The sequence below is a fragment of the Dermacentor silvarum genome, chromosome 1 (assembly GCF_013339745.2).
Source record: "Dermacentor silvarum isolate Dsil-2018 chromosome 1, BIME_Dsil_1.4, whole genome shotgun sequence".
Taxonomy (NCBI): domain Eukaryota; kingdom Metazoa; phylum Arthropoda; class Arachnida; order Ixodida; family Ixodidae; genus Dermacentor; species Dermacentor silvarum.
Window position 1 is genome coordinate 29009671 of NC_051154.1, and position 27285 is coordinate 29036955.

Sequence of the window (27285 nt, forward strand, 5' to 3'; positions counted from 1 at the left end):
ACTGCGGCTGTTCTGCGAGACAACTTAAGCAAGCACGCCCATTTAATTGTCGCAAGAACCTACGAAGGCACTGAAGCTGCGCCAATTCAATGCAGCGCAAGTAATATGCGCCTGCCCTGCGCGTTATGTGCGGTTGCACGTTTATGTTTATTTCATTGTATTCTCTTTTAATTAAACAAATGCTTGTGTTCTCTGGATCCGCAAGCGAAAAGGCGTAGCAGTAGCCACTCGATGAAGACTTTCCTCATATTTTGATTTCAACAAAAAAAGAAGTAGCCACAAAGTTCTAACGTTATCACTGTAAAATATTTAGCTCACGTAGATTCGGGCATTAGATGCCTCTGTGGTTGTGTGTTTTGGGAGCTTATCGTATGCACACGAATAAGAGCCGCACTCGTGTATAAATGCGACACGCTGTTATGCCTGGCGGTCTCTAGGGACAAAGAATGCTTCGCCGGCAGACATGCAGCTGGGAAGTGCTGTTCACGCTTCGTCGTTTTCTCAAGGCCAAGGAGATGACGACTAATTCAGCGTCACCTGGGGCGAATGCACGAGCAATTAGGTCTCGTGTATGCTTCTGTGCTGATCAACGGCATATAGTTTGGAAGGTCACGCGCAAGTTGCGCCAGTTCAGGAGCGACGTTTCTGCGCGAGTTCGTGACAAGTCGTGTTTTGTTTGACAGTAGTGCTTTTCTTTAGAGGCACGTTTGGTAAGTTGCATTCATTATTATTCATTTCTCTGAAGATACATTGGAACAACTTTTAGCTTTAGGGACGTTCCTTTAGGCAGAGGGCACTGTTTGTCTCTTCTGATCGTGGTGAGGCAGATAAATTTTCGAGTTAATTTGATGTTTGCTTTCAGGAAAACGTGACAGCTGAACGCTCGAGAAAGAATAGCGTCAGTGTTTTTTTCGCAGAGATATGTAAATAGTTCGCGTGAGCTTCCGTTAAACAAAGACATTGTTTTCAGATTTCGCAAGTTCTGAAAATAATGCTGTATCAGGTTAGATACTGGTTATTCTGCAGACTACTTCAGCTGATTTTAGAAATCGCCGGATGGTTGATCTCGCACGCACGTAGAGACTACCGCGCCTTAGAAACGGGCTGCGCGGATCGCTTTTAGTAATGGTATACTCTACAGATTTCTGTTCTATTCGACGTATTATGTAAGGGTATGTCTAAGGCTGTGTGTGTCTCGCACGTGTATTTAGAAGACGGCAGCATTTCAGTTTCATCTAGTGCGTCTAAGTACTTATAAATAAGCGCGAATTTTCTTGTAGTCTTGAATGCGTAATTTGCGCAAGCATTTTGATTTTTTGTTTCTTTAATGCGTGAGTAGCACAGAATAGTTTTGACCGCAAAATGGAAGCGAGTCTGATAGTATATCCGTGAAGTCAACGAGGCTCTCAGTGGCACTATTACGTGCGTTAATAACGAATGTAGAGTACGAACATATGGCACTTCAATTCTCAATGATTTAGGGTCATTCTGCAGTTGCAGGATTTTGGTGTTGTATGCATAGACATGTGGTGTTCTGTTAGTTTTTTTTCAGTTCACTTCATTTTCAGGCATAGGGTGGCACCTGAACCGGCAAAAAAAAGAAGAAATATCGCCAAGAGTTAGTGGGGCTGTACTAGTCAAGGTGCAACCAAATTAGGAAGGCCCACTAAGCTTCAACAAAGTCACTCCCTCACCAGAACAGGAATTGGCCTCCCTGGTGCAGTATTCGGCCACTACCTCCCTCACGACTCCTACAATCTACCCATGGTCCTCAGTCCCCAGAGGCTGCGGTGCACCTGACCAAGGCGGCGGTCAGACCTGCGACGCCGCAGAGGGTGCTAAGAATCTCTGGGTCCAGACAGGCCGCCACTGGAAAGTGAACCTGACAACGTGCAACACTCGCACCCTATCGAGTGAGGCTAATTTAGCAGGGCTATTTGAAGAATTAACAGGTATTTCTGGGATATTAGTGGCCTTAGTGAGCTTAGAAGACCTGGTGAGGCTTATACAGTGCTGACTAATGGCCACGTCCTCTGCTACAGAGGTCTTCCATATAAGATAGAATTCGGGGTAGGATTTCTAGTCCATAAGGGCATAGCAGGCAAAATTGGTGAATTCTACAGCAATAATGAGAGGGTAGCAGTCGACGTAATAAAGCTTAATAGGAGTTATAGAATGAAGGTAGTACAAGCCTACGCCCCAACCTCCAGTCACGATGATGAAGAATAGAACAATTTTATGGAGATGTTGAATTAGCAATGAGGAAGGTTCCAACTCCGTATACTGTAGGAATGGGCCACTTCAATGCAAAAGTGGGGAAAAAGCAGGCTGGTGAGCAAGCAATTGGCAACTACGGCATCGCTTCTAGGAACACTAGAGGAGAGATGTTGGTAGAATTCGCGGAAAGGAATAGGCTCCGAATAATGAATACCTTCTTCAGGAAGCGCAGCAACAGGAAGTCGACCTGGAAAAGCCCTAATGGAGACACAAGGAATGAAATAGATTTCATACTCTCCGCTGATCCCAGCGTAGTGCAGGATGTAGAAGTGTTAGGTAGGATAAAGTGCAGTGACCATAGGTTATTGTGGCCTAGGATTTCTCTCAATTTGAAGAGAGGAAGAACAAAATTAGTCAAGAAGAAACAGGCCAACCTAGACGCAGTGAGGGTAAAAGCAGACCAATTCAGGCTGGTGTTCGCAAACAAATATGCAGCTTTAGAAATAGAAGATGAAGACAACATAGAGGTAATGAAGGAAACCGTAACTAGGATGATCTCAGAAGCAGCAATTTAAGTGGGAGGTAAGGCACCAAGGCAACCAGTAGGTAAGCTCTCCCAAGTAACAAAGGACCTAATAAAGAAACGGCAAAACATGAAAGTGTCTAATTCAAGAGATCAGATAGAATTCGCTGACTGTTCAAACTGATCAACAAGAAGAAAGTAAAGGATATCCGAAATTATAACGAGGAAAAAATTGAGGAAGCAGTAAAATATGGACGCAGCATGCAATCAGTGAGAAGAAAACTTGGCACAGGACAAAGCAAAATGTATGCACTGAAAGATAAGCAGGGCAATATCGTCAGCAATATCGATGGTATAGTAAAAGCAGCAGAAGAATTCTATACTGACCTGTACAGTGCCCAGGGCAGCCAAGCTACTTTCATTAGAAGTAGTGATGGACAGGATACAGAGGCTCCTTCTATAACTAGCGATGAAGTTAGAAGGGCCTTGAAAGACATGACCAGGGGAAAAGCTGCCGGAGAAGATGCAATAACAGTCGATTTAATCAAAGATGTAGGAGATATCATGCTTGAAAAGCTTGTGGCTCTCCACAAGAAAAGTAGAAATATACGCAATGCTTCACGACTTCAAGCGTACCAGAAAGCTGGAAGAACGCCAACATTATACTAGCTCATCCATAAGAAGGGAGACGTTAAATAATTGAAGTATTATAGACCCATTAGCTTGCTTTCAGTATTATATAAAATATGCACCAAGATAATTTCGAATAGAATCAGGGCAACACTTGACTTCAGCCAACCAAGGGAACAAACAGGCTGGCTTCGGGAAGGAATATTCTACGATAGATCATATCCATATCAATCAGGTAATAGAGAAATCTGCAGAGTACAATCAACCTCTCTATATGAATTTCATAGATGATGAAAAAACATTTGATTCAGTATAGATACCAACAGTCATAGAGGCACTGCGAAATCAAGGAGTACAGGAGACATACGTGAATATCTTGGCAAATATCTGCAAGGATTGCACAGCAACCTTGGCTCTCCACAAGAAAATAGAAATGTACCTATCAAGAAAGGGGACAGCCAAGGAGACACAATCTCGCCAATGCTATTCACTGCATGCTTAGAAGAAGTATTCAAGCTCTTGGACAAGGAAGGCTTAGGAGTGAGGATCAACGGCGAATATCTTAACAACCTTCGGTTTGCAGATGCTAGTGTCCTATTCAGCAACAATGGGGACGAATTACAGCTAATGACTGACGCCCTTAACCGAGAAAGTGTAAGAGTGGGGTCGAAGTTTAATATGCAGAAGACAAACACAATGTTCAGTAGCCTGGCAAGGGAACAAGAATTCAGGATCGCCAGTCAGCCTCTAGAGTCTGTAAAGGAGTACGTTTATATCTGGGTCAATTACTCACAGGAGACCCTGATCATGAGGAAGAAATTTACAGAAGAATAAAATTGGGTTGCAGTACATCCGGCAGGCATTTCCAAATCCTGACTGGGAGCTTACCACTGTCGTTGAAAAGAAAAGTATACAATCGTTGGATTCTACCGGTACTAACATATCAGGCAGAAACTTGGAGGTTAACAAAAAAGCTCAAGAACAAGTTAAGGACCACATAAAGAGCGATGGAACGAAAAATCTTAGGACCAACGTTAAGACACAGGAAGAGAGCGGTGTGGATCAGACAACAAACGGGGATAACCGATATTCTATTTGACATTGAACGGAAAAAAATTGAGCTGGGCAGGCCGTGTAATGCGTAGGATGGATAACCGGTGGACCGTTAGAGTTACAGAATGGACACCAAGGGTGCGATCTTGTACGCGTTCCAAAATGGAACGGAGGCGGTCCGTTCCATCGAGCCGCACACGATTGGTCAATTTGATCGTCACGGTTCAAATTGACCAATCGTGTGCTGCTCGATGGAACGGACCGCCTCCGTTCCATTTTGGAACGCGTACAAGATCGCGCCCCACGAGAAGGGAAGCGCAGCAGCTGCTGCTGCTGCTGCTGCTGATGATGCTGCTGCTGCTGCTGCTGATGCTGATGCTGATGATGCTGCTGCTGCTGCGCACTTCCCTTCTCGTGGGGCAGCAGCAGCTGCGTGGGGCAACAGCAGCAGCTGCTGCTGCTGCCCTGCCGCTGCCGCTGCTGCTGGCTGTGCGCGCTGCTGCTGCTGCTAGCTGCTGCCGCTGCCGCTGCTGCTGCTGCCGCTGCCGCTGCTGCTGCTGCCGCTGCGCGGCTGCTGGCTGCTGCTGCCGCTGCTGCCGCTGCTGCTGCCGCTGCTGCTGCCGCTGCTGCTGCTGCCGCTGCTGCTGCTGCTTGCTGCCGCTGCTGCCGCTGCTGCTGCTGCCGCTGCTGCTGCCGCTGCTGCTGCTGCTGCCGATGATGCTGCCGCTGCCGCTGCTGCTGCTGCTGCTGCTGCCGCTGCTGCTGCTGCCGCTGCTTGCTGCTGCTGCCGCTGCTGCTGCTGCTGCTGCTGCTGCTGCCCTGCTGCCGCTGCTGCTGCTGCCGCTGCTGCTGCTGCTGCCGCTGCTGCTGCAGCTGCCGCTGCTGCTGCTGCTGCTGCTGCTGCTGCACGCTGCTGCTGCCACTGCCGCTGCCGCTGCTGCTGCTGCTGCTGCCTGCCCGCTGCCGCTGCTGCTGCTGCGCTGCTGCCGCTGCTGCTGCCGCTGCTGCGCTGCCTGCGCTGCCGTGCTGCTGCTGTGCTGCGCCGCTGCTGCTGCTGCCGCTGCTGCTGCTGCTGCTGCCGCTGCCGCTGCTGCTGCTGCTGCTGCCGCTGCTGCTGCCGCTGCCGCTGCTGCCGCTGCTGCTGCTGCCGTGCTGCTGCTGCTGCTGCTGCTGCTGCTGCTGCCGCTGCTGCTGCTGCTGCTGCTGCGGCGGCGGCGGCTGCTGCTGCTGCTGCGCTTCTCGTGGGGCAGCAGCAGCTGCGTGGGGCAACAGCAGCAGCTGCTGCTGCTGCTGCTGCCGCTGCTGCTGCCGCTGCTGCTGCCGCTGCTGCCGCTGCTGCCCGCTGCTGCTGCTGTGGCGGCGGCGGCGGCGGCGGCTGCTGCTGCTGCTGCTGCTGCTGCGCTTTTCGTGGGGCAGCAGCAGCTGCTGTGGGGCAACTAGCAGCAGCTGCTGCTGCTGCTGCTGATGATGATGATGATGATGATCTCCGGCTGTTCGACCGCCCAGAGCTGATGGGTGAGACGAGTTCAGGAACCCCCGGCAGCAAAGAGTCGTCGGCCTCGTGCGGGGTTCAAGCGACAACGTCGCTTTTGGGGTGTTTGCGGACTACGAAAGGGCCCGGCGCCGACGATGACGCGCAAGTCAGGAGTCCCCCGTTCCGAGACAACAGGACGTTCCGCCTTCCCTAGAAACGGTAGTTTTCGCGAAGGCCAGTCTCCGGGCCCTGTCAAACTGACCGTCACCGAGAGGCCACTAATATTTGCACGGGTCGAACGTCCAGCTTTCCCGTGGGACGACTTCGCATATAGTAAGCTCCGATAATCATGGAGCCCTTGTATGAAAATATGAACATATGTATATAAAACGTTTTCTCAACTCTCTGGATATCTCCTTCTTCCGGCACTTGGCACGACACCACCCATGGATCATTTGTGGCCGCTCGGACCTTTGGACTTCGCAACAACGCCCAACTTGGCAGACCTAAATTCGAAAAAAAGCTTGTTTCCTCTCGGTGTCTGGAGACATGGCGTACTTCGGGCATTGTTGTGAAAAGCTCTAAAGTCAGAAGCATATCTAACGTCATGCATGATTTGTACTCATGACTTAACGCGCAATAAACGAGGACACAAAAAGTAAAAGCAGACAAGACGAGCGCTTTTAGTTTTTGTGTCCTAGTTGTTTGCGCTTTAAGTGAAGTATGAATTCTTAACAACTCGCCCAAATTTTAATTCTTGTATGACACCTGTAACCACGAGTGTGCCAACGAACCAGCCTTAGCAGCGGCGACAGTCACAGCGTTGAGAGCGTGGCACGCTTGCGTGAACAAATGAATCCATTATGAAAACAATGGCCTACACGCTTTAGGTGCAAAGGGATCGGAAGGGTTGCGCATGGCCGTAAAAATGAATCGAAATGGTACAATGGCCGCAGGTTGTGTAGATTGGGAGAGAAAAGTGCGGCCCTTACACGAGTGTATATGGTATTTCAGGATGATATTGAAGAAATTTGTCATGTTTTATTTCGCAAAAAAAGAAAAAGAAAACTGAGCTTTCCGTCGCGTATCGTCCCAATCTCTCCAGCTTACAGCACTGTCTCAGGCGGTGGTCGAGCGGAAAAGCTCCACAGAGATTGACTGGCTCTCGAGTAGGGACCACGAGCCGGTCAAGTTCTACACTTCCTTTTTATTGCGATAGCAATTATATGGACACTCCAAGCGCATTTTTGCCGTCGTCGTCGTCGTCGCCGTGAGGTTCCGTATAAAGTTCAACCGCGATAAAACCGTCGCCGCGCGCCGTACGCTGTGTGTGCGAGTGAAAGCGTGCGAGGGTAAGCCGGCAACCGCAGCTTAATCTCGCGCACGCCAGACAGGAAGGCGGCCGGAAGCGCGCGCTCTTCGTTCGCTCGCGGGGCACGGGGAGGAGGCGATGGAGACGGTAGGGGTGGAGGGTGCGTTCTGCTCTTGGGGCTGCTGCTGACGGAGTTGCCGCGCGGACACCGTATCTTGAAAGGGATCTACTATGTGGCCGAAGTGTGCGCCGGCGGGGGCCTCATCTTCAGAGCGATCAGCGATGAGTACAAAGTGCATGCGCTTCTTATGCGATGTGCTTTCGACGTTTAGTTCGCGTTGAAGCGAGATGAGAGACAGCGCGAAGGTCTATTTGCCCACTGCTGCTGGCGCGCTTTCTCACTCCAGCGTTTTGACGAGTTTCCGCGGTCATCGAGCAAGATGTGTTCCTGTTTAACTGTGCGCGCATGACACCGTGCTTCTTTATTTAGTTAGTAAGCGAATATTTACAAATTTATACGGCAGATAAAACTACTATCCTTACTTCGTATAGCTATCTACTAATTTGCTATTGCAATCAATGCTTCGCCTTTCGGGTGAAACTGCGACTTTTTTTCTTTCTGCCATCGCAAACTCCCTTTAACAAAAATAATATCGATAAGGTTTAATGATCACGTTAAGTGCTCCTCTTGGCATTCTGTGAATAGCAAGACTGCAGACTAGAAATGACTCCTGCGTTTATTTCATACTTTCTTTGAACGGCAAAAAAAAAGGGGGGGGGGAGTCTATAAAACGTTCCACGTTAAAATATAATATTCTACCGACACCTGAAATGGCACTTTACGATGTTTTGAAGTTAAGGATGATTTCTGGGCAAAGCGTGGGCTTTTCCTTTCAAACCTAGAGCTTAATGATAGGCTATTGAAAATCGCTGAATTCTCGCATTCAGTGTACCGTTCATTGCGTCAAAGCCTAATGGTTTCCTTCTAACCTTTTCTTTTTTTGGGTACCTCAAAAGCCCAGAGTTTTCAGGCTTAATTATATGAGTCCAGCTTGGTTTTTGTCCCTTTGTTTCTTTATGACATTTGCGCCTGAAGACCACTTCCGACGGCGGCAATCTTGCAAAACGACCCCCCCCCTCCCCCACTCCCCAGTAAAGCCAGGTGAACTAGGCGCACTTTATTTCTCAAGTATGTCTGCGATCTTGATAATCGGCACTAAATGTTTCGCTATAAGAGGATCCGAAAGCAAAACAGCGTGTCAGTCGCGGCAGCCATTGAGCATTGAGTAATGCTTGTCCGCGCTAGAAGGAGATAGACCATCACATAGCCCGTCTTCACAAAGCTGATGATAAGTCCGTCGCTCAAACGAGCACTCCAGTCACGAGCACTTGAGCTCTTCAATGACCTCTTCACAGCCCGACGATATCAGAGCCTGGTGATGTCCTCCCCTCATCTCAAGAAACCTTAAGTACAGATAGAATGGCGAGGTACTCAAAGCAAGCAGAATATATTCTTTTAAGTAGTCCTAACCAAAGCACTATTACAAACTAAAGAATTAGTCGAAAAACTCCTCCTTTCGACGAATAGATCGCTACCCCCATTCAATACCAGACCATGGTACAGGCGTAGTGCATGCGTTTTGCCTGTCAACTCAACCATGGCCGAAATGGCAGCAAACTGTCTTGCAGTGCAAACCTTAGAACAACTTGAATTGATTCCACCTGCAGCAATTTTACAGGCCCCAAATAAGCCCTCAACTACCTATAAAACTCAGAAAAAAAGGCAATCCACTAAAATCCTTGGCTTGGCGTCTCGTAGAACTACAGAAAAGAGTGGAAGTTTCGCCCGAAAGGCGAAGCCTCGATTTCGATAGCAAATTAGTGTAAAGCTATACGAAGTAAGGATAGTAGTTTTGTCGGCTGTATGAACTTGTAAACATAGGCATACTAACCGAATTGACAAGCATGGCGTCACGCGCGCAAGCAAACATGAACACATCTCACTCGATGACCGAGGAAACCCGCTGTCAAAACCTTGTTATGAGGAAGCGCGGCAGCAGCAACGAGCGAATTGACCTTCGTTCAGCCGCTCGCATCAACGCGAACTAAGCCGCGAAAACATAGCGCAGGGCGGACTCTGCCCCGACGCAGACGGCTTTCAAGATACAGCGGCCGCCCGGAGTAGAACGCGCCCATTGAACGCACCCACCCCCTTCCCTACCCTCCCCCAAAGCCTTGCAGCCCGGCGGGCGTGCGCGGCTGCTCGGGCCCGCCGGAGTAGAACGCGCCCACTCCCCTTCCCTATTCCCCCCCTCCCCTCTTCCTTGTCCCTGCGTGCGCGAGATTGAGCCGAGATCGCCAGCTCACCCTCGCAAGCTTTCACTCGCACATATAGCATACGGCGCGCGGCGACGATATTGTAACGTGGAAAAGAGGAGATAGAAGAGGAGGAGAACGAAGAACTCAGCAGCAGCCACGGCTACATTTCGGTGGCGACATCGTGGCGACCTCTCATCCATCCTGGTCTTCACCTGTGAATAAACATCGATCATCCGTAACAGTTTTTGGTGGAGGTGCTGGGTACCCCCGACCACCACGCAACACGGACAACACGGTTCTCCAACCTCCTGATCTGCGTCGAAGCCACCGAATCGCTGGATTGCCCGCATTACTTCCGGTGTTTCAGATGTCCCACACCGAAGCCAACACTCGCACGGAACCAGCGGCATCTTCGACCCAAACGATGGCTAGTCCGTGGCAGCGCCAACATCTGGTAGAGCCTCGCACATTCGGAGGGAAGCCCGGCGAGGACGTCGAAGAATGGCTTAACCACTACGAACGGATGAGCAAGCACTATCGTTGGGACAGCGTAACGCCACTCTCCAACGTAGTCTTCTTTCTGATGGACACGGCGCTCGTGTGGTTCGATAACCACGAGGAAACTGACAACGTGGGATCGTTTCACGTCCGAAATCAGGGCGCGTTTCAGCGATTCAATCGCAAAGAAGAAGCAGGCCGAGCAAACGCTCCTTCAAAGAGCTCAAGTTCTGGGCGAGACGTGGACGACCTACATCGAAAACGTGCTCAAGCTATGCAGGACGGCCAATCCTCGTATGTCAGAGGAGGACAAAGTTGGCCATTTGTTGAAGGGAATCGCGGAGGACGTTTACAACTTCCTGATTGGTAAAGAGAATCTTGGCTCAGTCGCCGACGTAATACGTCATTGTCGTACCTTTGAGGCTCTCAAACTGCGCCGCATAATCCCGAAGTTTGGCCGGCTAGCAAACGTAACAACTGTTGCAAGCATTGAAGACGACATCCCATCTGTCGATCTCGCGACGACCATTAGACAGATTGTTAGAGAGGAGCTACGTCGTTGCACGGAATTGAACAATGAGGTCCGTGATAGTCAACATCCGTACAATCCCCTCAGACTTTATACGGAGCTTCACGGCGACGGCATAAATGCGCCTGGAGTGTCCATACAATTGCTATCGCAATAAAACGGTGCTGACAAAGGCGCGTCTGGATTCCAGCACACCTCGAAAAAGCGAACACATTGACAAAGAATACCCACCAAGAAGAAAACCCCGTTTGCCAAGCACTTCATGCCCTTTCATGCTGCAAAACGTCTCATCAAGGAACATATATGCTATCAGAGCACCAAGATAACCGTATAGCCATGCAGAGGCCGTGTTTTCAGAACACTGCTTACAGTGCACTTGTGAAAGCAAACTGTCTTATTATTAAGTCTCGGGATTATATACACAAATGGGAGACAGCACAGGCTCAAGATTTCTGCCACGCCTAGATGCCAACACCGCCAAACAGACAAGAAAATAGGAAACCTGACCTGCGAGCACCGCTTCTTCAACGAAGAGATGAAAGGCATCTTAAGTGCTACCACTACGCTGGCATAAATACAACCAATGCAGATAATTACCGGTTTCTTAAGGGCTGCCGATTAAGTCGTGCTTGAATACATGAAAGTAAAGACCTAGCGTCACATCTGTGGCTGGACGCAATGTCATGAACGACCTAAAGCTGAGTAGATTGGTAGGGATTAGAGCACTCCACGGGCCGATTTTTGCGGCCCGGGCCCGGCCCGGGCCCGTTTTTACATTGGGCGGCCCACCCGAGCCCGATCAAAACATTTATGGCGAGACCCGGTCCCGGCCCGGGCCCGGAAATAATCTACGTTACCACCACCCCTTTACCTTAAACCCGAGCCCGGCCCGAGCCCGGCTCGAAACCGGCCCGAACCCGGCCCGAGACCGAAAAATACATGTTTTTCAGAGTTCAGAAGCCCGAAAATAACTCGCAGAAAGCCCGAGCCCGGCCCGGGCCCGCGTGAAAACCCGAGCCCGGCCCGGGCCCGGGTCAAAAAGCACACGCCGTGCCCGAGCCCGGCCCGAGCCCGTGAAAAAACTGCTCTACCCGGCCCGGCCCGGCCCACGGGCCGGGCCGGGCCCGGGCTTTCGGGTAAGCCCGAGCCCATGCAGTGCTCTAGTAGGGATTCATCGTTTCTTGCTTTCCTGCCTTAATTTTATTCCTTTAGCTCGGCGTGAGTGCAGACCGCATCGTTATACCGCGCTGGCAGTCGCATTCGAGCTGTATATACCTCTTTATCTCATCTCCAGCTAAGGTGTCCACCTTATGCGAGACAGTTGCACCACACCCATTACTTTATTAACATCTCTCTCTTTAAGCTCTCTCTCGGAATGTTCTCTTACAGCACAAGTGACCGTCTAATAGTTTGGTCCCACTCTAATATAAGGCTCGCTTTCTTGTAAAGGCTAACATCACAAAAATATAACCACAACCGTGTTAAACGACAACCTTGGTTGCGGAATCTTTTACATTACGTGCAATAAACCTTGCGGCAGCGAAAACATTATTGTTACGTGCGAGATCGAAAAATGCCACGCAAACGATCTGTGATGGTTGAGATCGGTTGCATCGAACCGCCGCCGAACAGTGAACGCTCCGCTAGCCACCGCTTGGTACAATGAGAACAAACTTGCTCAAGCTTCTGCGGCACTTGTATTCATTGTTATTACCATATTTAGTGAAAAGCGCTTGAAAAGTGATGGGAATTAGTCGCTATAGACATCATTTGGAATTATTTATGGCATTCCCTCCACCTCGCTTCCCCCAAGTTGGTAGACAAGAATGATAACACCGAGGTGTGTACTGATACCTTGCGTCACTTTTTGCTCCTGTTATGTCACACACCCCCGCAATCCATCTTTCTCATTTGCTGCAAGAACCTCCCCTTAGATGCGTTGGTTCATCAAAGAAATAAAAAGGTCACAGTTTCGCCCTAAGGGCGAAGCAATGAATGCGATAGCAACATAGCAATGTCATACGAAGTAAGGTGAGCGGCTTTGGTAGCAATATGAATTGTAGTAAACATGAGCTGATTAAGTAAGCAGGTGTGCTGCGGCGTAAGTAGACCGACATGAAGAGAGACTCGATGACCACGAGAAGGCGCGTGTGAAACGGTGGTGTTGATGAGAAGCGCTTCCCGTGGGCAGCGCGTGCGAAGGGACACACCTGTAGCGCTGCACTGCCGATCCGGGCAGCATTGCATGTGTAGCGTGCGTTGGAAAATGTGACCCGACTATTACTAACTGAATGAACAAGCATGGTGTCAGCGCGCACAAGCAAACATGAATAGACCACACTGAATGACTGCAGACAACGACTGTCAAAACGCTGGCAGCAAGCGCATACGCCGTAGCGGGCCGAGGTACGTGCGGTCTATCGCTTCAACGGAAACTTAGCGGCGAATGCACAGCGCATACAAAGGTCAGAGCCGTGTGAAGATAAGAGACGGTGCGGGCGAGCGACGAGCACGGTTGTTGGTAGAGTAGAAGTGCGCCCCCCCCCCCCCCCCCCCCCCCCGCTCCCTCCGGCGCTGCCTTCCCGCTTCCTTGCTTGCACGTGGAAGATTGAGTGGGAAGTTCCCCTTGCGCCCGGTTGCAAGATAGGCCTTTGGTGCCGGAGCGCAGCGTCGCCCCGCCTCCCTCCCTCCCTCCCTCCCATACCCCCGCGGCGTTCGCTCTCCGTGATATCGCGCGTCCCCCGCACGCTTCCGCTCGGGCATACGGCGCGCGGCGAAGATTTTATCTATACGGAACCTCACGGCGACGGCGACGGCGACGGCAGAAATCCGGTTGAAGTGTCCATATAATTGCTATCGCAATAAAATACAGGCCATTGTGCCAGCTCACGAAAGAAGAAGCTGATAACACGAATGAAAACCAACAGTTTCGACTGTTGGTGTACAACACAAACTCCTTTTGACTCGTCTGCATACTACGAGCGAATACTCGGACAACGTCAAGGTGAAGTCAACAGAGCACTTTGCTTTCTTCTTTTTTTTTTCTTGCACCACTAAATACAAAACATCACATCACAAAAAAGCAGTTTTCTTGAGCGTTAAAAAAAGAAAAAGAAATAGAGAAACTCTCAAACGAGGAAAAAAAGATGCACAAGTCTGTGCACAAATCTGAACAACATGGCCGCTTCTGTCACCATGCCTGCCTTCGACTGTTCAGTTTTCAAAGCACAAACTTTCAGCATTTGAAGGAAAGAGTAGCGTCTTCCAAGCGTGCCTGTGCCTTGCGAATCACCACACTTTGCACTTGTTCTTCGGGTTCATGTCGGTGTTGTTGGCACACATGAAGGCGTCGGAGAATATTCTGCTGTTTTGCAGAGCATGATTAACCCTGTGAGAAAAGGCCAAATACAAATCCGCATAAGCACCCAGGTTACACACAAAAGAATTAAAAAGCGTTTAAAGTTCGCGTTGAGTGAGCCGTAGTGAGCAGAGCCCTCAATAGTGTAAAGAGCGATGATTACGTCTGTAATAGAGGACATCGCTTCTACCAGAAAATTTAACGAGGGACGCGCAACCATTACGTTCCCGAATGTATGAGAGGTCGTCACAATCACGCATATGAAAACTTTTGTTAGACCTCCATGTAAGACGCTTTCACAGTTCTAATTACATGTCATCAAATCCTAAAGCTACTAATGCAGCCACCGACACAAGAGGCTGAGGCCAGCTGGTGTCCTTTCAATTCGCGATGGTTATTAATTCCGTATTACGATAAGTACGGACCGAGGAAGCAACTGGCAAGGGGTGAGCTGAACGTACCTTGCACATATCTGTAAAAGAAACGAATTTAGAAACACTTCCCGTAGTGTTCATGTCTTCCGACAAAGCAAGCGCAAATGTGTATAGTGATAATTTGCCAGTGAATGGCATTCTGCCCAATTGGCGAGGCGCACACTGTGACAGATCCCCCTCCCTCCCCCTCACGGTTGCTCAGTCATCTAATAGTGATATGCTGCTGAGCACCAGCTCGCGGCTTTGTTTCCCGGCAGCGGTGGCCGCATTCCGAGGCTGGCGGTTGCAAAAGCTCGTTCTTTGCGTGTGCAGTCCCCCACAAAAGTTTACGAACCATGGCATTCCAGAAAACGTTGAATTTCCGAGCAGCCTAACAGTATAGCCAGTAAAACCGTACGTATACATCCCAATGTTGTTCGCGTGTACTATATAGTAGAGGCTGGAAATGCGAATATACCAGCTGGCTGCGTTGTCGGTCTGCGGAGGTATTCAGCTTTTTCTCACATACCATGGTCCGTAAAATTTTGAGGTCGACTGTACGTTAAACCCCCCCCCCCCCCCCAGGCGGTCAGAACAAATTAGGAGCCGCCGCTACTGCGTCTGGCATAGGCCTTTGGGACCTTAAACCCGTTATTTAACGCTTTGCCACTGAGTCAGCCACTTTTGTGCATACTTGGCGCGCTGACTCCGCTCTATATAGCACATCGAAAACCTAATTACATAATGCTTCATTTGCCTTGTGGATACGCAAATGAGTCGTGTGAGAAGTCTGAGAGGTGCATTCCTGCAGGTCCGATCGCCGGAAAAGAATGAAATTTCCTGCAAGTGCGAAGCTTCCTTTCTCAAAAATTCATTAGGCTCCCTTTACAGCTTCTTGCTGCTTTCACGTAAGGATGCCAAGTTTTCACCTTTCCTTTATTTTATGTTTCTCCTTTTTTTTTCATGAGCCTTACTGATATTATCGTAAAGTGCCGCTTGTAGCCATATAGTAAAAGTGCTGCATCTGACTGCGTTTCTTCAAAGGCAATATTGCCAGCCGTTCAGGAGTTTGCGGTGCTGAGGCAACAGTTTTGAGACACCATACATTTAGTACAGTGTACACTCAAGCCTTTAGCGTGTGCAATATTAAAACCGGCTAATAGCAGAAGAAAAAATTCCGCCTCCATTCCACCCTGTGAAAGTGGATGTACGTACAGCGAAGCTGTTGCCGACGTTACACAAGCGCCACCACCACAAGGCGTCGCACCGCGTCAAGATCAATGTAGCGTCCACGACCTCGTTCGCGCCCTTTCCGTTGGCGCTTCGACGCCGCGGTGCGCGTTCGCGGCGCGCTGAGCCGTGCTCCCTCATGGGCTGCAGAAGATAGCGTCAACCTTTCCCTTTCCTCAAGAACCACTTACCGTCCATACGCTGGCGCGTAACCAGCGTTCACGAAGTGAACGCCACTGTAACTTTTTTAACAGTCTTGCCCTGATATCGATTACGGTCGCAGCGCACTCTGCGCGACCGATGCAACGGACAGAGCGCCCACTCATCATGGACAGTTACATCGTGTGCGTCACGCGCGCACGCAGGTGTGCCGGAGTGCAGCATATATCCTCATTCTAGTACACCCTCCGCTTTGCTAAAGCGCGTTACTGAACTAATTCAATTTCTCGAAGTAAAGTGTGTCAACAAAATTTGTAAAGTACGACTCGCACACAACCTGCAGACATGATAGCATCGGATTCTAATTTGAACACACGAGAAAACATAATTCTCCTACGCGGAAAACTCAAAATTACGCTAGCTCTGGAGACGAAAAATTTTCTTTGTCGACGCGACGGTGTACACGCACGGACGCAGAAAATTTGCCGGGGTAGCCATATACAACGTCGCTATTTCCGTCGTACACACTACCATTTCATTCACTGGCAATGCTTACCGCACAGGCTCGGTTACAATTTTGGGCGCTCGTAATGTAACATATGCGAAGTACAATGCACCACTACAATAGGTCTAAACTGCAAACTGGGAGACATTTCATGGATGTGTATGAGACCTCGTATGCATAAAGTCTGGCAAAGACGCACCAACTTCCTGCAGAAAAGGCAATACGGCGAGGCGAGAAAATGGCGTTTTGCTCATCAGCATGTAAGGGTAGTCATGGTTCGTTCCGTAGACCTGAGCTTCAGTATGATGCATGCAAATATATCCCTTCGAGTAGCTTTGCCTTCATTGACCTGCGTGATGCAATATGCAACGTGCACCATATCTTGCGTTTCCGGGGCTCCGAACAGCGTGGCATCGCCTTAAGTACCCGACGTGAAAATGAGCCGCGCTTTTTAAGCGAAATGAGCGCGTTCTCTCGAATTGACGTCATTTAAAGCTTCTCGAAGTAGCTCATAGTCGCTATATTTATGCGTCTCATGATGATTTCTGTACAGAAGGCATAAAGCGAGCGCTATAACGCACGACGTTACGATGTATACGATGCGTGCAGCCGGTAAACGTGACGGTTGAATAAGAACAATAACGCAGCAGGCAGGAGCGATCCCCGAAGAGCTCGTATCTTATTACAGTCATTTATAGGTTACGGTGACCTATCCTTATACCAGCGTAGAAAGAATATAAACTGGTGCGAAGGAAAAGAAAGTAAGTGTCGAGAGTGGAAGCTCTACCATTTGCCTTCCTAATTTTAGTGTGGTGTATGCATTGACTAATGTCTTCGAATAGAGCATTATTTAATGTTTACATATTTTTCGCATGTTAAACAGCGTACGAGACCCGCTTCACTTCTAGTAAAAGTAGCTTCCACAAATTCGTTTCGCCGATATGCCCCATCTGATCTTCTCCATGCCATTTTCATCTACCCTTAAGTTCTCCTATAACCTTTCGAGGAAATGGGCCATAACGTTTCTTTCTCAAGCCTATCTAGAGTTTGCTCCAACTGGTTTGGCTTCCAGCCGTCCATTTCACTGCTACCTTTTTCTCGATTCACTTGTCGAAAGACAAATATAAAAACCTGAGCGCAATGCCGTTTGTCACATGTACAAATACGAACAAAACCTTCACGTCTAAGGAGATGTTGTACTGCTACAAGTTGTGCCGTCCCCAGAATGTAACGAAGTGCGACTGACTGTACAAGTGTGCTTTTAGGCTTTCCAATAAATACAATGAAAAGTTCAGCCTTGTATATATTATATACGCGGTGTTGTGCAAATTCGAGGACCCGCTCAATCGTGTCAACCGCTCTCAGTCCCTGCATGCGTCAGCTTGACGGCGATCTAATGGTTCTTAGGGTAGATTCAAGCAGTTCCTACCACGCTCCAACTAAAATTGCAGTGATTCCGAGAGCTCTTGAGATTGGAGCCAGAGAAGGCCTGCCCGAGCCGAATGTTCAGCTGCTACCAGAGAAATCGGAGGAGCCACGTGACCGGAATTCTATCGGATATCGGCAGCGCTTCCAGCTCGAAACTGAGAGCGCCTTCGAGCGCTCTGAGCTGGAGCGCGGCGCTCGGAATGAACCAGGTGAATGTGCTCCAAGCGCTCGATTTCGTCCAGCCGAATGTAAAGCGCGCCGCCAGAGCGCTCTAAAATGCTCGAAAGGAACCAGTGGAATGCATTATTACGTGGTAAGTCGCACAGCCATGTGGTCTTCAGTCGAAAGCGTCGAATTACGTCAAGTGATCCATCGACTGACTCCTGGTGCTCTTGTCTCTCCTGGTGGTCCCTCCTCAGGTACTAGACAACACTCGATATTTATAGCACCGTCTCATAGGTAGTGCTACCATATAGACAGTAGCGAGCGGCTCGCTCCATCGTATGGACATGCCCGTAAAGTTTGGTCACGTGTGACTTGTGATGCAAACGGGCACGCCCGCAACATTATCTGGAAAGCGTTTTACTGCGCCAGCCGTTACTGTGACATTTGCACCATATCTGCCTCGTTCGCATGCGGCCCGTGCCTGCACAACTTCTTCACCAATTTCGAACAATTGTTAGGTGCAGAGGCATTAAAGTAGCTAGCTGAAAATTTGCACAGATATGGTGTATATACTGTGGACAGTTTCATTTTTTATGCCCTCAGGTAAATATAAAGAGCACAAATAATTACTAATTTTGTCATAAGTGGCCGGCGAGCCCCTTGTACTTCAAAACAAATTTCAAATTCCAAAAGATGTGTTTAGAATTTTCAAACGTTCGCTGTAGTCTGAGCTCTAGGGGTAGCGTACTGAACCTTTGTACAGATATACGTACGCGTATAGTGTGTATTGTGGAAGGATCAAATATTATTTTACAAGTTCGCTCGGTTTATTGAAACAAAACTAAATAATTAATAAGTTTATTTTAAGCGCCTGGCGAGCGGCCCCTAAAGCAAAATATGTTAGGGGTCGCTGCGGGACAGAAGAATTTAAGCATCCGGCTGAAAACTCGCGTACATTAAGCTCAGTCCCTGTAAGTTTTCATGCGAGCGTTTAAAATTGTCTCGTACCAATAGGAGGAACTAATGGCACATATCACAGAGAAGTACGCGATGGCGCGTCTCGTATTGGGCACGGCGCTGGCTGAGGTGACAACATGACGTCAGCTGCTAAGAACAGAACGGCGCAAAAGTAGTCGAGCCAGGGCGCCGGGCGATGAAGTGACATATGACGCCATAGGCTCAAAGAGGAGCACAACGCATATAGCGCGGAGCGATAGTGGAATCTATGACGTCATCATAGGCGCGTCACGCTATGCATGCAAGCAAGCGCAAGGAAGCGGGAGGCCAGGGCGGTGCAAAAACAACAACTGGATAACTGTAGAAGTGAAACACTTGTGCAGAACCTAATTCATTGTAGAGCAGGGAGAACAACCGGATACACAGAAAGGCACATAAGACAAGACAAAGCGTTTTGTCTTGTCTTTTGTGCCTGTATGTGTGTCCGGTCGCTCTGCCTGCGCTACAACGAAGTAGAAAATACCGTACCAACAAGGCCACATAGCTACCCTCACGGTGCAGAATATTTGCCCACGAGACCCACGAAATACTAGCCGCAACATTTGCGCAGCAGTAAACAATGTCTCAGATGTAGATTTTGTAAGGCAAGCTGATTACCCAGTACTTCATGTGTTTCCTCAAAAGCTACACACACCTCTGAGGAAGTCAGTTGCAGAAATTTCCGCTCGCAATAACTCTGGCCTTCGTGTACTTCGGCACGACACCGCGTTTCCCAACAAGCAGGAACAACGTGCATGGTACAACCTTTTCGAACGCATTTGGTTTTTGCTTCAATGCCAAGAACTCAACATACGATATGCCTTTGCTCAAACCTTTTACTTCAGCAACGTCAAACACAGCGTTTATTCCTCCAATTAAATGCCTAACTACAATGCTCAAACAGTGCACCATGAGTGAACAAGACACGTGAACATGATGGTGTGCTATGACAGTCATACAAAACTGATAACACACTTCACCGCATGCAGATATTACGTATTATCATTGTCGCTCTCTGCTTACCCACATGGAATTTGTTATTCGTTAGGCGCGTTTCCGCCGTCACCCTGAAACCACGAGCTTTCCTTCGTGTAACAGTCTAATACTCTGTTATCGTTCTCAATGTTTTGCCTATCAGGTCGAAACTGCGACTTTTTTATCAATACTACAAGCCTTTACGGGCTAATCATGCCCGAAGGCTGCCGCGCGACGTAATTGCGCCACTTCTCGAGAAAGACCTGCATCTGCTTACAGATTTCCCATGCCCTGCGCCAGCTCAACGTGCCCTATGCTAGCGAATTGGTTAATTTCAACACCCCGTCTGATTCTCTACCACCGCCAGCTACGTTTTCTTCCTTCTGGTATTGATTCTTCTACTCTAAGAGCCACCGCTTCGTTTTTATCAGAATTGCGTGTCTTTTGCTTCCTTGACTTCCTGTTAACGTATATCATTTTGATTTCCACTGATTGTTGTCCTGTTCACAATTTCTACTCATGCTTTTTGTTAGTGGGTTTCGACCCATACGCGATAGAGTACATTGATTACATATCCTGGGGGATATTGGTAAGCTGCTGCTCATCACGTTAGGACATCTGCCAAATGCAGCGCCACATACGGCTCACCGACAATTGTGACTTACCGATAACGTCGCGGATGGGATGCGCTAATGATTTCATCCGCCAGCGCAGCTTCTTGGGAAGTCACCTCGCATTGGCTCTGAAATGGAGAAAAAGCAAACCAGTGCGCTCGTCAAATCTAGCTGCCTAAGCTGGCCTTCAGCCAAAGTACGTAGATATGCATCCAGATATGCTATACCACTGAAGGCCGGCATGGTAGCAGATTACACAATATACACGCAATACTTAATCAGGGCTGTAATCTGTGATCCAAACGTACGGTGGGTTGTAACATATACGGTACGCAAATGATGAGACTAGGAGATTCAATGCCAGTGTTTGTCCAGCGACGTACAATGCCTTGATGTGGTAGCTGACATCATCGGTGTAAGAAATGTTACGTTTCTCATTACCTTTCGAATAACTAAACAACTGGCGAATTCGGTAAAACGAGAAGTTTGGGGCAATAAAGTGTGCCCGATGCACAGCGTTCGGTACGCTGTACGTAGAATACGATTGTTTCGTGCTCATTGGGAGCCGTCCAACTTTTGTCGAAAACGTAGTCACAGGTGACTTTTGTACAGAACGTACACTTTTCCGGTCATGCTACGACACAAATCTGAGAAGATGAATGTCCTGTATAGCTGCAGCTGCGCCGCGCTGCAACATTGGGAAATGAAGAGGAATCAAATGGATAATCTCAGTTGCTTCGTTAGCACAACGTTTCGAGAATAACGTTGATGATTCGATCGAAAAATTTAACGGACGGTCCATAGAGTTCGAAATAACCACGAGAAAACGTCCAGGCACTTCCAACTATTTCTCCGACTCGTCAGGAGTAGGAACGTCAATTTGTCCGCTTTAGACGTATTATTAGGTGCCCCTTTACAGAATTGGGATTTCATTTTTCATTTAATAGTTACAGCTTCACATGTGATAGTGTCGTTTTTACAATAATGACAGTTCAATAGTTGCCATTTCTTCCCCCTAAAATAAAGAAACTATAATAGTTCTGATGTACCTTCATTAAGCGCCGCAGGGAGTTACATTAGAGCGCATTGCTCATTCCCATAAGTTAACTTTACTAAGGCTATTTCATCGTTTAAGCATTTTCAGCACGGCTTTTGTGCGACATATTACAACAGGACTTAACTATAGTCTGATACAAGTCAAGAGAAATGCGGCTTTTCCCCCGTCAAAGCAACCCCTTCCCACCAATGGTATCGCTGTGTCAACGTGACGTCGCGGCCGACGTCACGCTTCTGTCGCGCCGCGGTCGCGAAAAAAAAAAAAAAAAAAGACGTCGCGGCCGACGACACGTTTCTTTTGCGCCACGGTCGCGAAAAGAAAAAAAAAAAAACGTGTTCTTCGGCGCTTACGGACATTTATCAAAATGACCGCCTCCGCTGTTCGCGTCTACCCATCGGCGTCGTCAGTGAGATCGTGCTCTCTCAAGCTGACTTTAGTGCCGTTCAGTCATATCCCAAGGTGAATTCCGGGAAAAGCTTCGTTTGGGTGTTGCGAGCAGTGTTTCTAACACACTCGGTAACGACGATAGCTCTGGCGTTTCGTCTTCTGAGTTACCGCTCAGAATGCAGCTTTTTTTCCCTCGTCCCAACCACTTATGTGAAACTCCATATATGTGGTAAAATAAATGAAATTGAACTTGAACTTGAGCGCCGTCGGGAAACAGCCGCCGCTGTAGTTTACTGGAATTCAACTCACTGCTCCAATTGACAAACCCTTTCACCTCATGTGTAGTAACGGGCAGATAAAGAACTTGAGCTAAGATTTCATTTTCGCTCAAAACAAATGCGTCCTTCAGACCTACTTATGCGTGCGGTTGCTCCAACAGCGCTACTCGTATATATATATGTGTGTAAGCGGTCGGCCGCGACGTCACGTTCACGCAGTGACACCATTGGCTGGAAGGGGGTCCCTTGACGGGGAAAAGCCGCATTTCGCTTGACTTGTATCGGACTATAGTTGCTTTTATCAATGATTTCCTCGTAGCTTGAGCTTCATCAGTTTGCAGTGACTGCATATGTACTCTGACACGGACTCCTTTGTCCTACAGAAGAAGCTTTAGCTCGGGCACAACTCAGATGCCGCCTATCCAAATTACAGAGTTGTGCACGTGATAGTTTCGTTTTTTTAACTTTTTCAATCTTCAACAATTTTTAATAAAAATATTTAACACCACATGGACTCCTTTGTCGTAAGCCTCATAAAATAATTGTTTACTATAACGTTCTCGCACGGATAATTGTTTTTGCTTAAAAAACAAAAATGACTACAGTCTTTCGTCTTGTTCTGTTCGTCCAGGTGTGTCTCACCGTCCTGCCCTGATGCCTTTTCTTATACTGTATGATACCTCTGACACACGGACACTCATTTGGACTAAGGCGCCGACGCTCCGCGACACATAACCAAGGAATGTTTCCTTCTTCGTAGCGCTTTCTTGCGGGAAGGAAGATATCCGACCTCCTTTATTTGCCTAAAGGGTTAACGGGACTCTATAGAGAAAAATAGTTCGAGCGGTATTAGTAAATCACCCTGCTACAATCCCGGAAAAGCCCCTCGTGAGACGAGGCTTAGTGAGCAGCGCAAGAACGAAAAGCAACTGGTGACGCTGCCTCGAAGTTCCCGTACCAAGCTCGCCATGACGTCACGCAATTTGACACCGTGTGCTCGGACCTATAGCTAAACGTTTATCGGTAAACATAGACTACGAGTTGTGTTCTAAAAGCGCCAAAGACTTAGCAAGTTTCAGGAACATTTAATGAGCTGCAACGGCCGAAATAGGGGAAAGTACTTAGAAATCCGTGACGTCACACTGACGTACCGGCGCTAGGGCTTCGTCGCGAAGTTAAAAAAAAAAAATAATGAAACGTTAAGCTTCATTTTCTATTTTAGTAATCAACGTGTGAAGCGATCCTGTAACACTTTCCTAAGTAATCATAGAAAGACCTCAGTATTAAATGACGTAGTCTCGCGAATCTGATGCTGCAATTTTCTCTTCGGATCCTTCAACTATAAGTAGAGTTATAGCACCGATACCCAACTTCTCCCTCATTTCGGCTCCGCTAGCGCGCTGGAAGATACACAGCAGAGAAACTAAGAGGGCAAAGCCTCGGCCAAAAGTTGAGTGTGGCCTGTTTCACATGATGCGAATGGTGATCGCACCGGAAGTGCGATTTCCGTCGCATACGACGGAAATCGCAGTCGCAGGTCTTTCCGAGCGTGAATGAAGCCCTCGAATACACGCAAAGTGCCTCGAGTGGCCATTTGTGCAGCAATATTGCGTGTATTCGAGGGCTTCTTTCACGCTCGGAAAAACACTTTTATGTAGCACGTATTGAGCAACAGAAAGCTGTATCAGGAGTTGTTCATTGTGCTCTACAATTTTCTCATTGACATTTTTTATCTCATTATAATATTTGAAAAGTTGATTAATGAATTAAGTAATTATGTAATTAGGCGAAATCCAAAAATTATCTGAATATTTCCAAGCGACGGCAAACAACATTACCTTGGTTCTGTCCAGCTACGTGGCATTCGCATGATATCTTGGTGCATGATAGTTGGGACACCATGTATAATAAAATACCGCGAATGATCTCGTCTTACGGAAAAGAGAAAATAAATCACGTGATGGTCGGCGCGACGACAGCTCACCGTGCCGTAGAGGAGGAAGAAAAGTTGATCCATCGATGTTTCCGCGAAACCAGGAAGTATGAACAGTCCGGGCTTGTAACCAAAGTCCTGCATGGTTTCCTTGAAGGCCTGCGCCAACGACAGTCGTCATGTACTCGACGAATTCTATAGGTTGACTTTACTGACGTCAAGGAGAGCTTCACGGAGGCTCCTTAAGACATCGAAAGCAAAAAGGGCTCAGGCTAGAGCACTGCACGGGCTCGGGCTTACCCGAAAGCCCGGGCCCGGCCCGGCCCGTGGGCCGGGCTGGGCTGGGCCAGGTAGAGCAGTTTTTTCACGGGCTCGGGCCGGGCTCGGGCACGGCGTGTGCTTTTGGACCCGGGCCCGGGCCGGGCTCTGGCTTTCTGGTGGTGTGCATGTAACGTGCAGCGAGTTATTCTCGGGCATCTCAACTCTGAAAAACATGTATTTTTCGGTCTCGGGCCGGGTTCGGGTCGGTTTCGAGTCGGGCTCGGGCCGGGCTGGGGCCTAAGGTAAAGGGGTGGCGGGCCGGGCCGGGCGGGTAACGTAGATTATTTCCGGGCGCGGGCCGGGCCCGGGTCTCGCCATAAAAATTTTGATCGGGCTCGGGCGGGCAGCCCAACGTAAAAACGGGCCCGGGCCGGGCCCTGACTGAAAAAATCGGCCCGTGCAGTGCTCTAGCTCAGACTTCAATTAGGACCTTTCCCGGTGACTTTCCATAGGCCGTGCTCTAAGACAGTCTCTGTATATCACTTGAACAACAAACGCAGTTCCCTTGGTAGGAAGTTACTTGCCGGTTAAGCGCCTGCTAAGCGTTGCTGGCGGCAAGCACATTGATACCTTAAACAAGTGTCGGAGTTAAGCATCTCTTTTACTTCACGCCACCCAATTCTTTCTTTTTTCATATTTATTGAAATTTGACAAAATATTTTCGTCTAGCACAATTAGTAGTCCAATCCGTTAAAAAAATTAAATTATGGGGTTTTACGTGCCAAAACCACGATCTGATTATGAGGCACGCCGTAGTGGGAGACTCCGGAAATTTGGACCACCTGGGATTCTTTAACGTGCACCTAAATCTAAGTACACGGGTGTTTTCGCATTTCGCCCCCATGTAGTCCAATCCGTGATCATGCAGTAATAATACGGGATCTTTACACTAAGCGTAATAGTAATGAACTATGAAAGTACAGCAGGAAGAAGCAATATTCATATATAACTCCTGTGGCTGGAAGTCTATAAACAACCTTGCACACGAAGCGGTTTACTAGCTGTTACGCCGAAAAGCCGTATTCGTAACCCACATTTTTTTTTTGCATTTAATTACTCGACATTACAACGTCGACACCTCCCAAATTCTTACGTATCCTTCAGGTTATGCCATTCCTAAACGATGCACTAAGTCAATACCACAGTTCACTTCCCGAATTCTTTGTTTTAGGTATTCGTTTTTGTTTGCTCGAACTATTAGTGATTGGAATAATCTTTCAATCTACAAGGTTGGCTCTTTCTTTGTTTGAAAAGGCACTTACTTGATGTTGGTATTTTTTATTGATGTTGAGCTTACTGATGTCTGTATTTCTTTATGGAAACTACAATATTTTTCCCAGTCTGCTATTAACTTGTATAGGATTGCAGTTATCATTATTTATTTATTTATTTATTTATTTATTTATTTATTTATTTATTTATTTATTTATTTATTTATTTATTTATTTATTTAAAAAATACAGAACCTAGCTGATGACGTCAACTTGGGCTGTACGAGTGCAATTCTCTCACAGTCGCGTAGATGCGGCAACTATAGAGCATAGCAGAGTTAAGTTATCCGCTCGCTGGCGTTGAACTCTGAGAAGCATGCGCAACAAGGTAATAACCAAGTATCCCTCCACAAAGCCCCGAATTGATATGAATAATTAGTTTTCGCCAACTCCGTCATGCCCTAAATGTGTTTGCTATCAGAGGTCACGATCTTTTATTCACTGCTGGTTTAAGCCGCGAGTTTCCGCTGTGCTTCTGTTAAATGAAGCTTCAATAAATGTGTGTAAGAAAAACACTATTTGCGCAAAAGCGAGCGTAATCTTTCGCTTCGTGAGTATACGGCCATGCTGCGTGCCATCTCCGCGTCTTACGCCTGCTTAGGCATATGTTCAGTGCGGGCCAAGTTCTCCCACAACGTGTGACGGTGAGTTGGCATAAACGGACTCGACGAGGAGCCTCGAGTCAAAAGCAATTTGTCCGCACCTCGAGGACGACATTGATTATGGCGTTATCCTTGACGTCCTGGCGCAGTGGTCGCGAGGGTTGCAACGCCTGCGAGAGCAACAAAGGCAGTTGAGACGCGCGCCATTCAATACTTCTGCAACAAGAATTTCTAGAATGTAGGGCGGCCGTACATTTCAAAACTAGAGCTACCTCCAACTACATCCCGATAAGAAATAATTTTGGGGGAATTTATTAATGAGCTCTTAGCTCACATCAGTTGAGACAAGAATGACGCCATGCTTCGCTCAATGCAGTCACGAAAGTTAGCTTCACTTATGTGCAGCTAATGCAATTGTGAGTTGCAAAAATTGTCGTATCCATTGGCACAAGGTTACAAAGTAAACTAAAAGGTGTACTTCGAGGAACGGCGCGCGCGCCCGTTTTGTCTGCCTGCGATATGGCGCCGCTTTGGCGTTGAACAAACTAAACAGCAAAGAGTGGAATTCCAGAGTCCGCTAACACGCTGGTTCGAACGAATGGCTGAACGAAGTCTTGTTTTGAAGCCATTGCGCCTCACGGCCTATTTTTCAAACCACCGCTCGACACTGTGCTAACATATGCGGGTTTCAAAGAAGTCTTTTGGCGCTTCTAGGCGTATCGCATACTTTTTCCGGCGGGCGCTTCTCACTATGGTGGCTGTTTGCGCAAGCAGCAGCATGTCGTTCTGTTCAGAGGGCGTACTGCACCACGACGCTTCCAAAGTGCATCATGGCGTGGCATCAGAAACTCCGACACTGAACGCCGTTGTTTACACTGCGAAACGACATGTCGTCCCTGTCTTTAAACGAGCGTTCTTCTTTTCCTTGTCATCGATGCACGGTCGTAATCTGGAGTAGATCGTCAAAACAAATAATAATTCGAAACTAAACGTTCTGCTTTCAGCACTAAGCCCAAACGCGAAGCACGGCGGTAAGTG

At 48.2% G+C, this 27285-nt stretch overlaps 1 protein-coding gene and 1 pseudogene across 1 annotated transcript in view; both read right to left on the reverse strand.

The window, feature by feature from the left end:
• Positions 1-1564: 1564 nt before the first annotated feature.
• LOC119448271 (putative mediator of RNA polymerase II transcription subunit 26) lies at positions 1565-11101 on the reverse strand (annotated as a pseudogene).
• A 2488-nt stretch (positions 11102-13589) lies between these two features.
• The window catches only part of LOC119458950 (neprilysin-21), a 38096-nt gene continuing 24400 nt past the window's right edge, over positions 13590-27285 (reverse strand). The window contains exons 14-17 of the mRNA XM_037720809.2: positions 26349-26417; positions 24105-24212; positions 20450-20526; positions 13590-13943 (exon numbers count right to left, since the gene is read on the reverse strand). Coding sequence (XP_037576737.1) covers positions 13844-13943; positions 20450-20526; positions 24105-24212; positions 26349-26417 — 354 coding nt within the window. The 3' untranslated portion in view covers positions 13590-13843. The remainder of the gene's footprint in view (positions 13944-20449; positions 20527-24104; positions 24213-26348; positions 26418-27285) is intronic.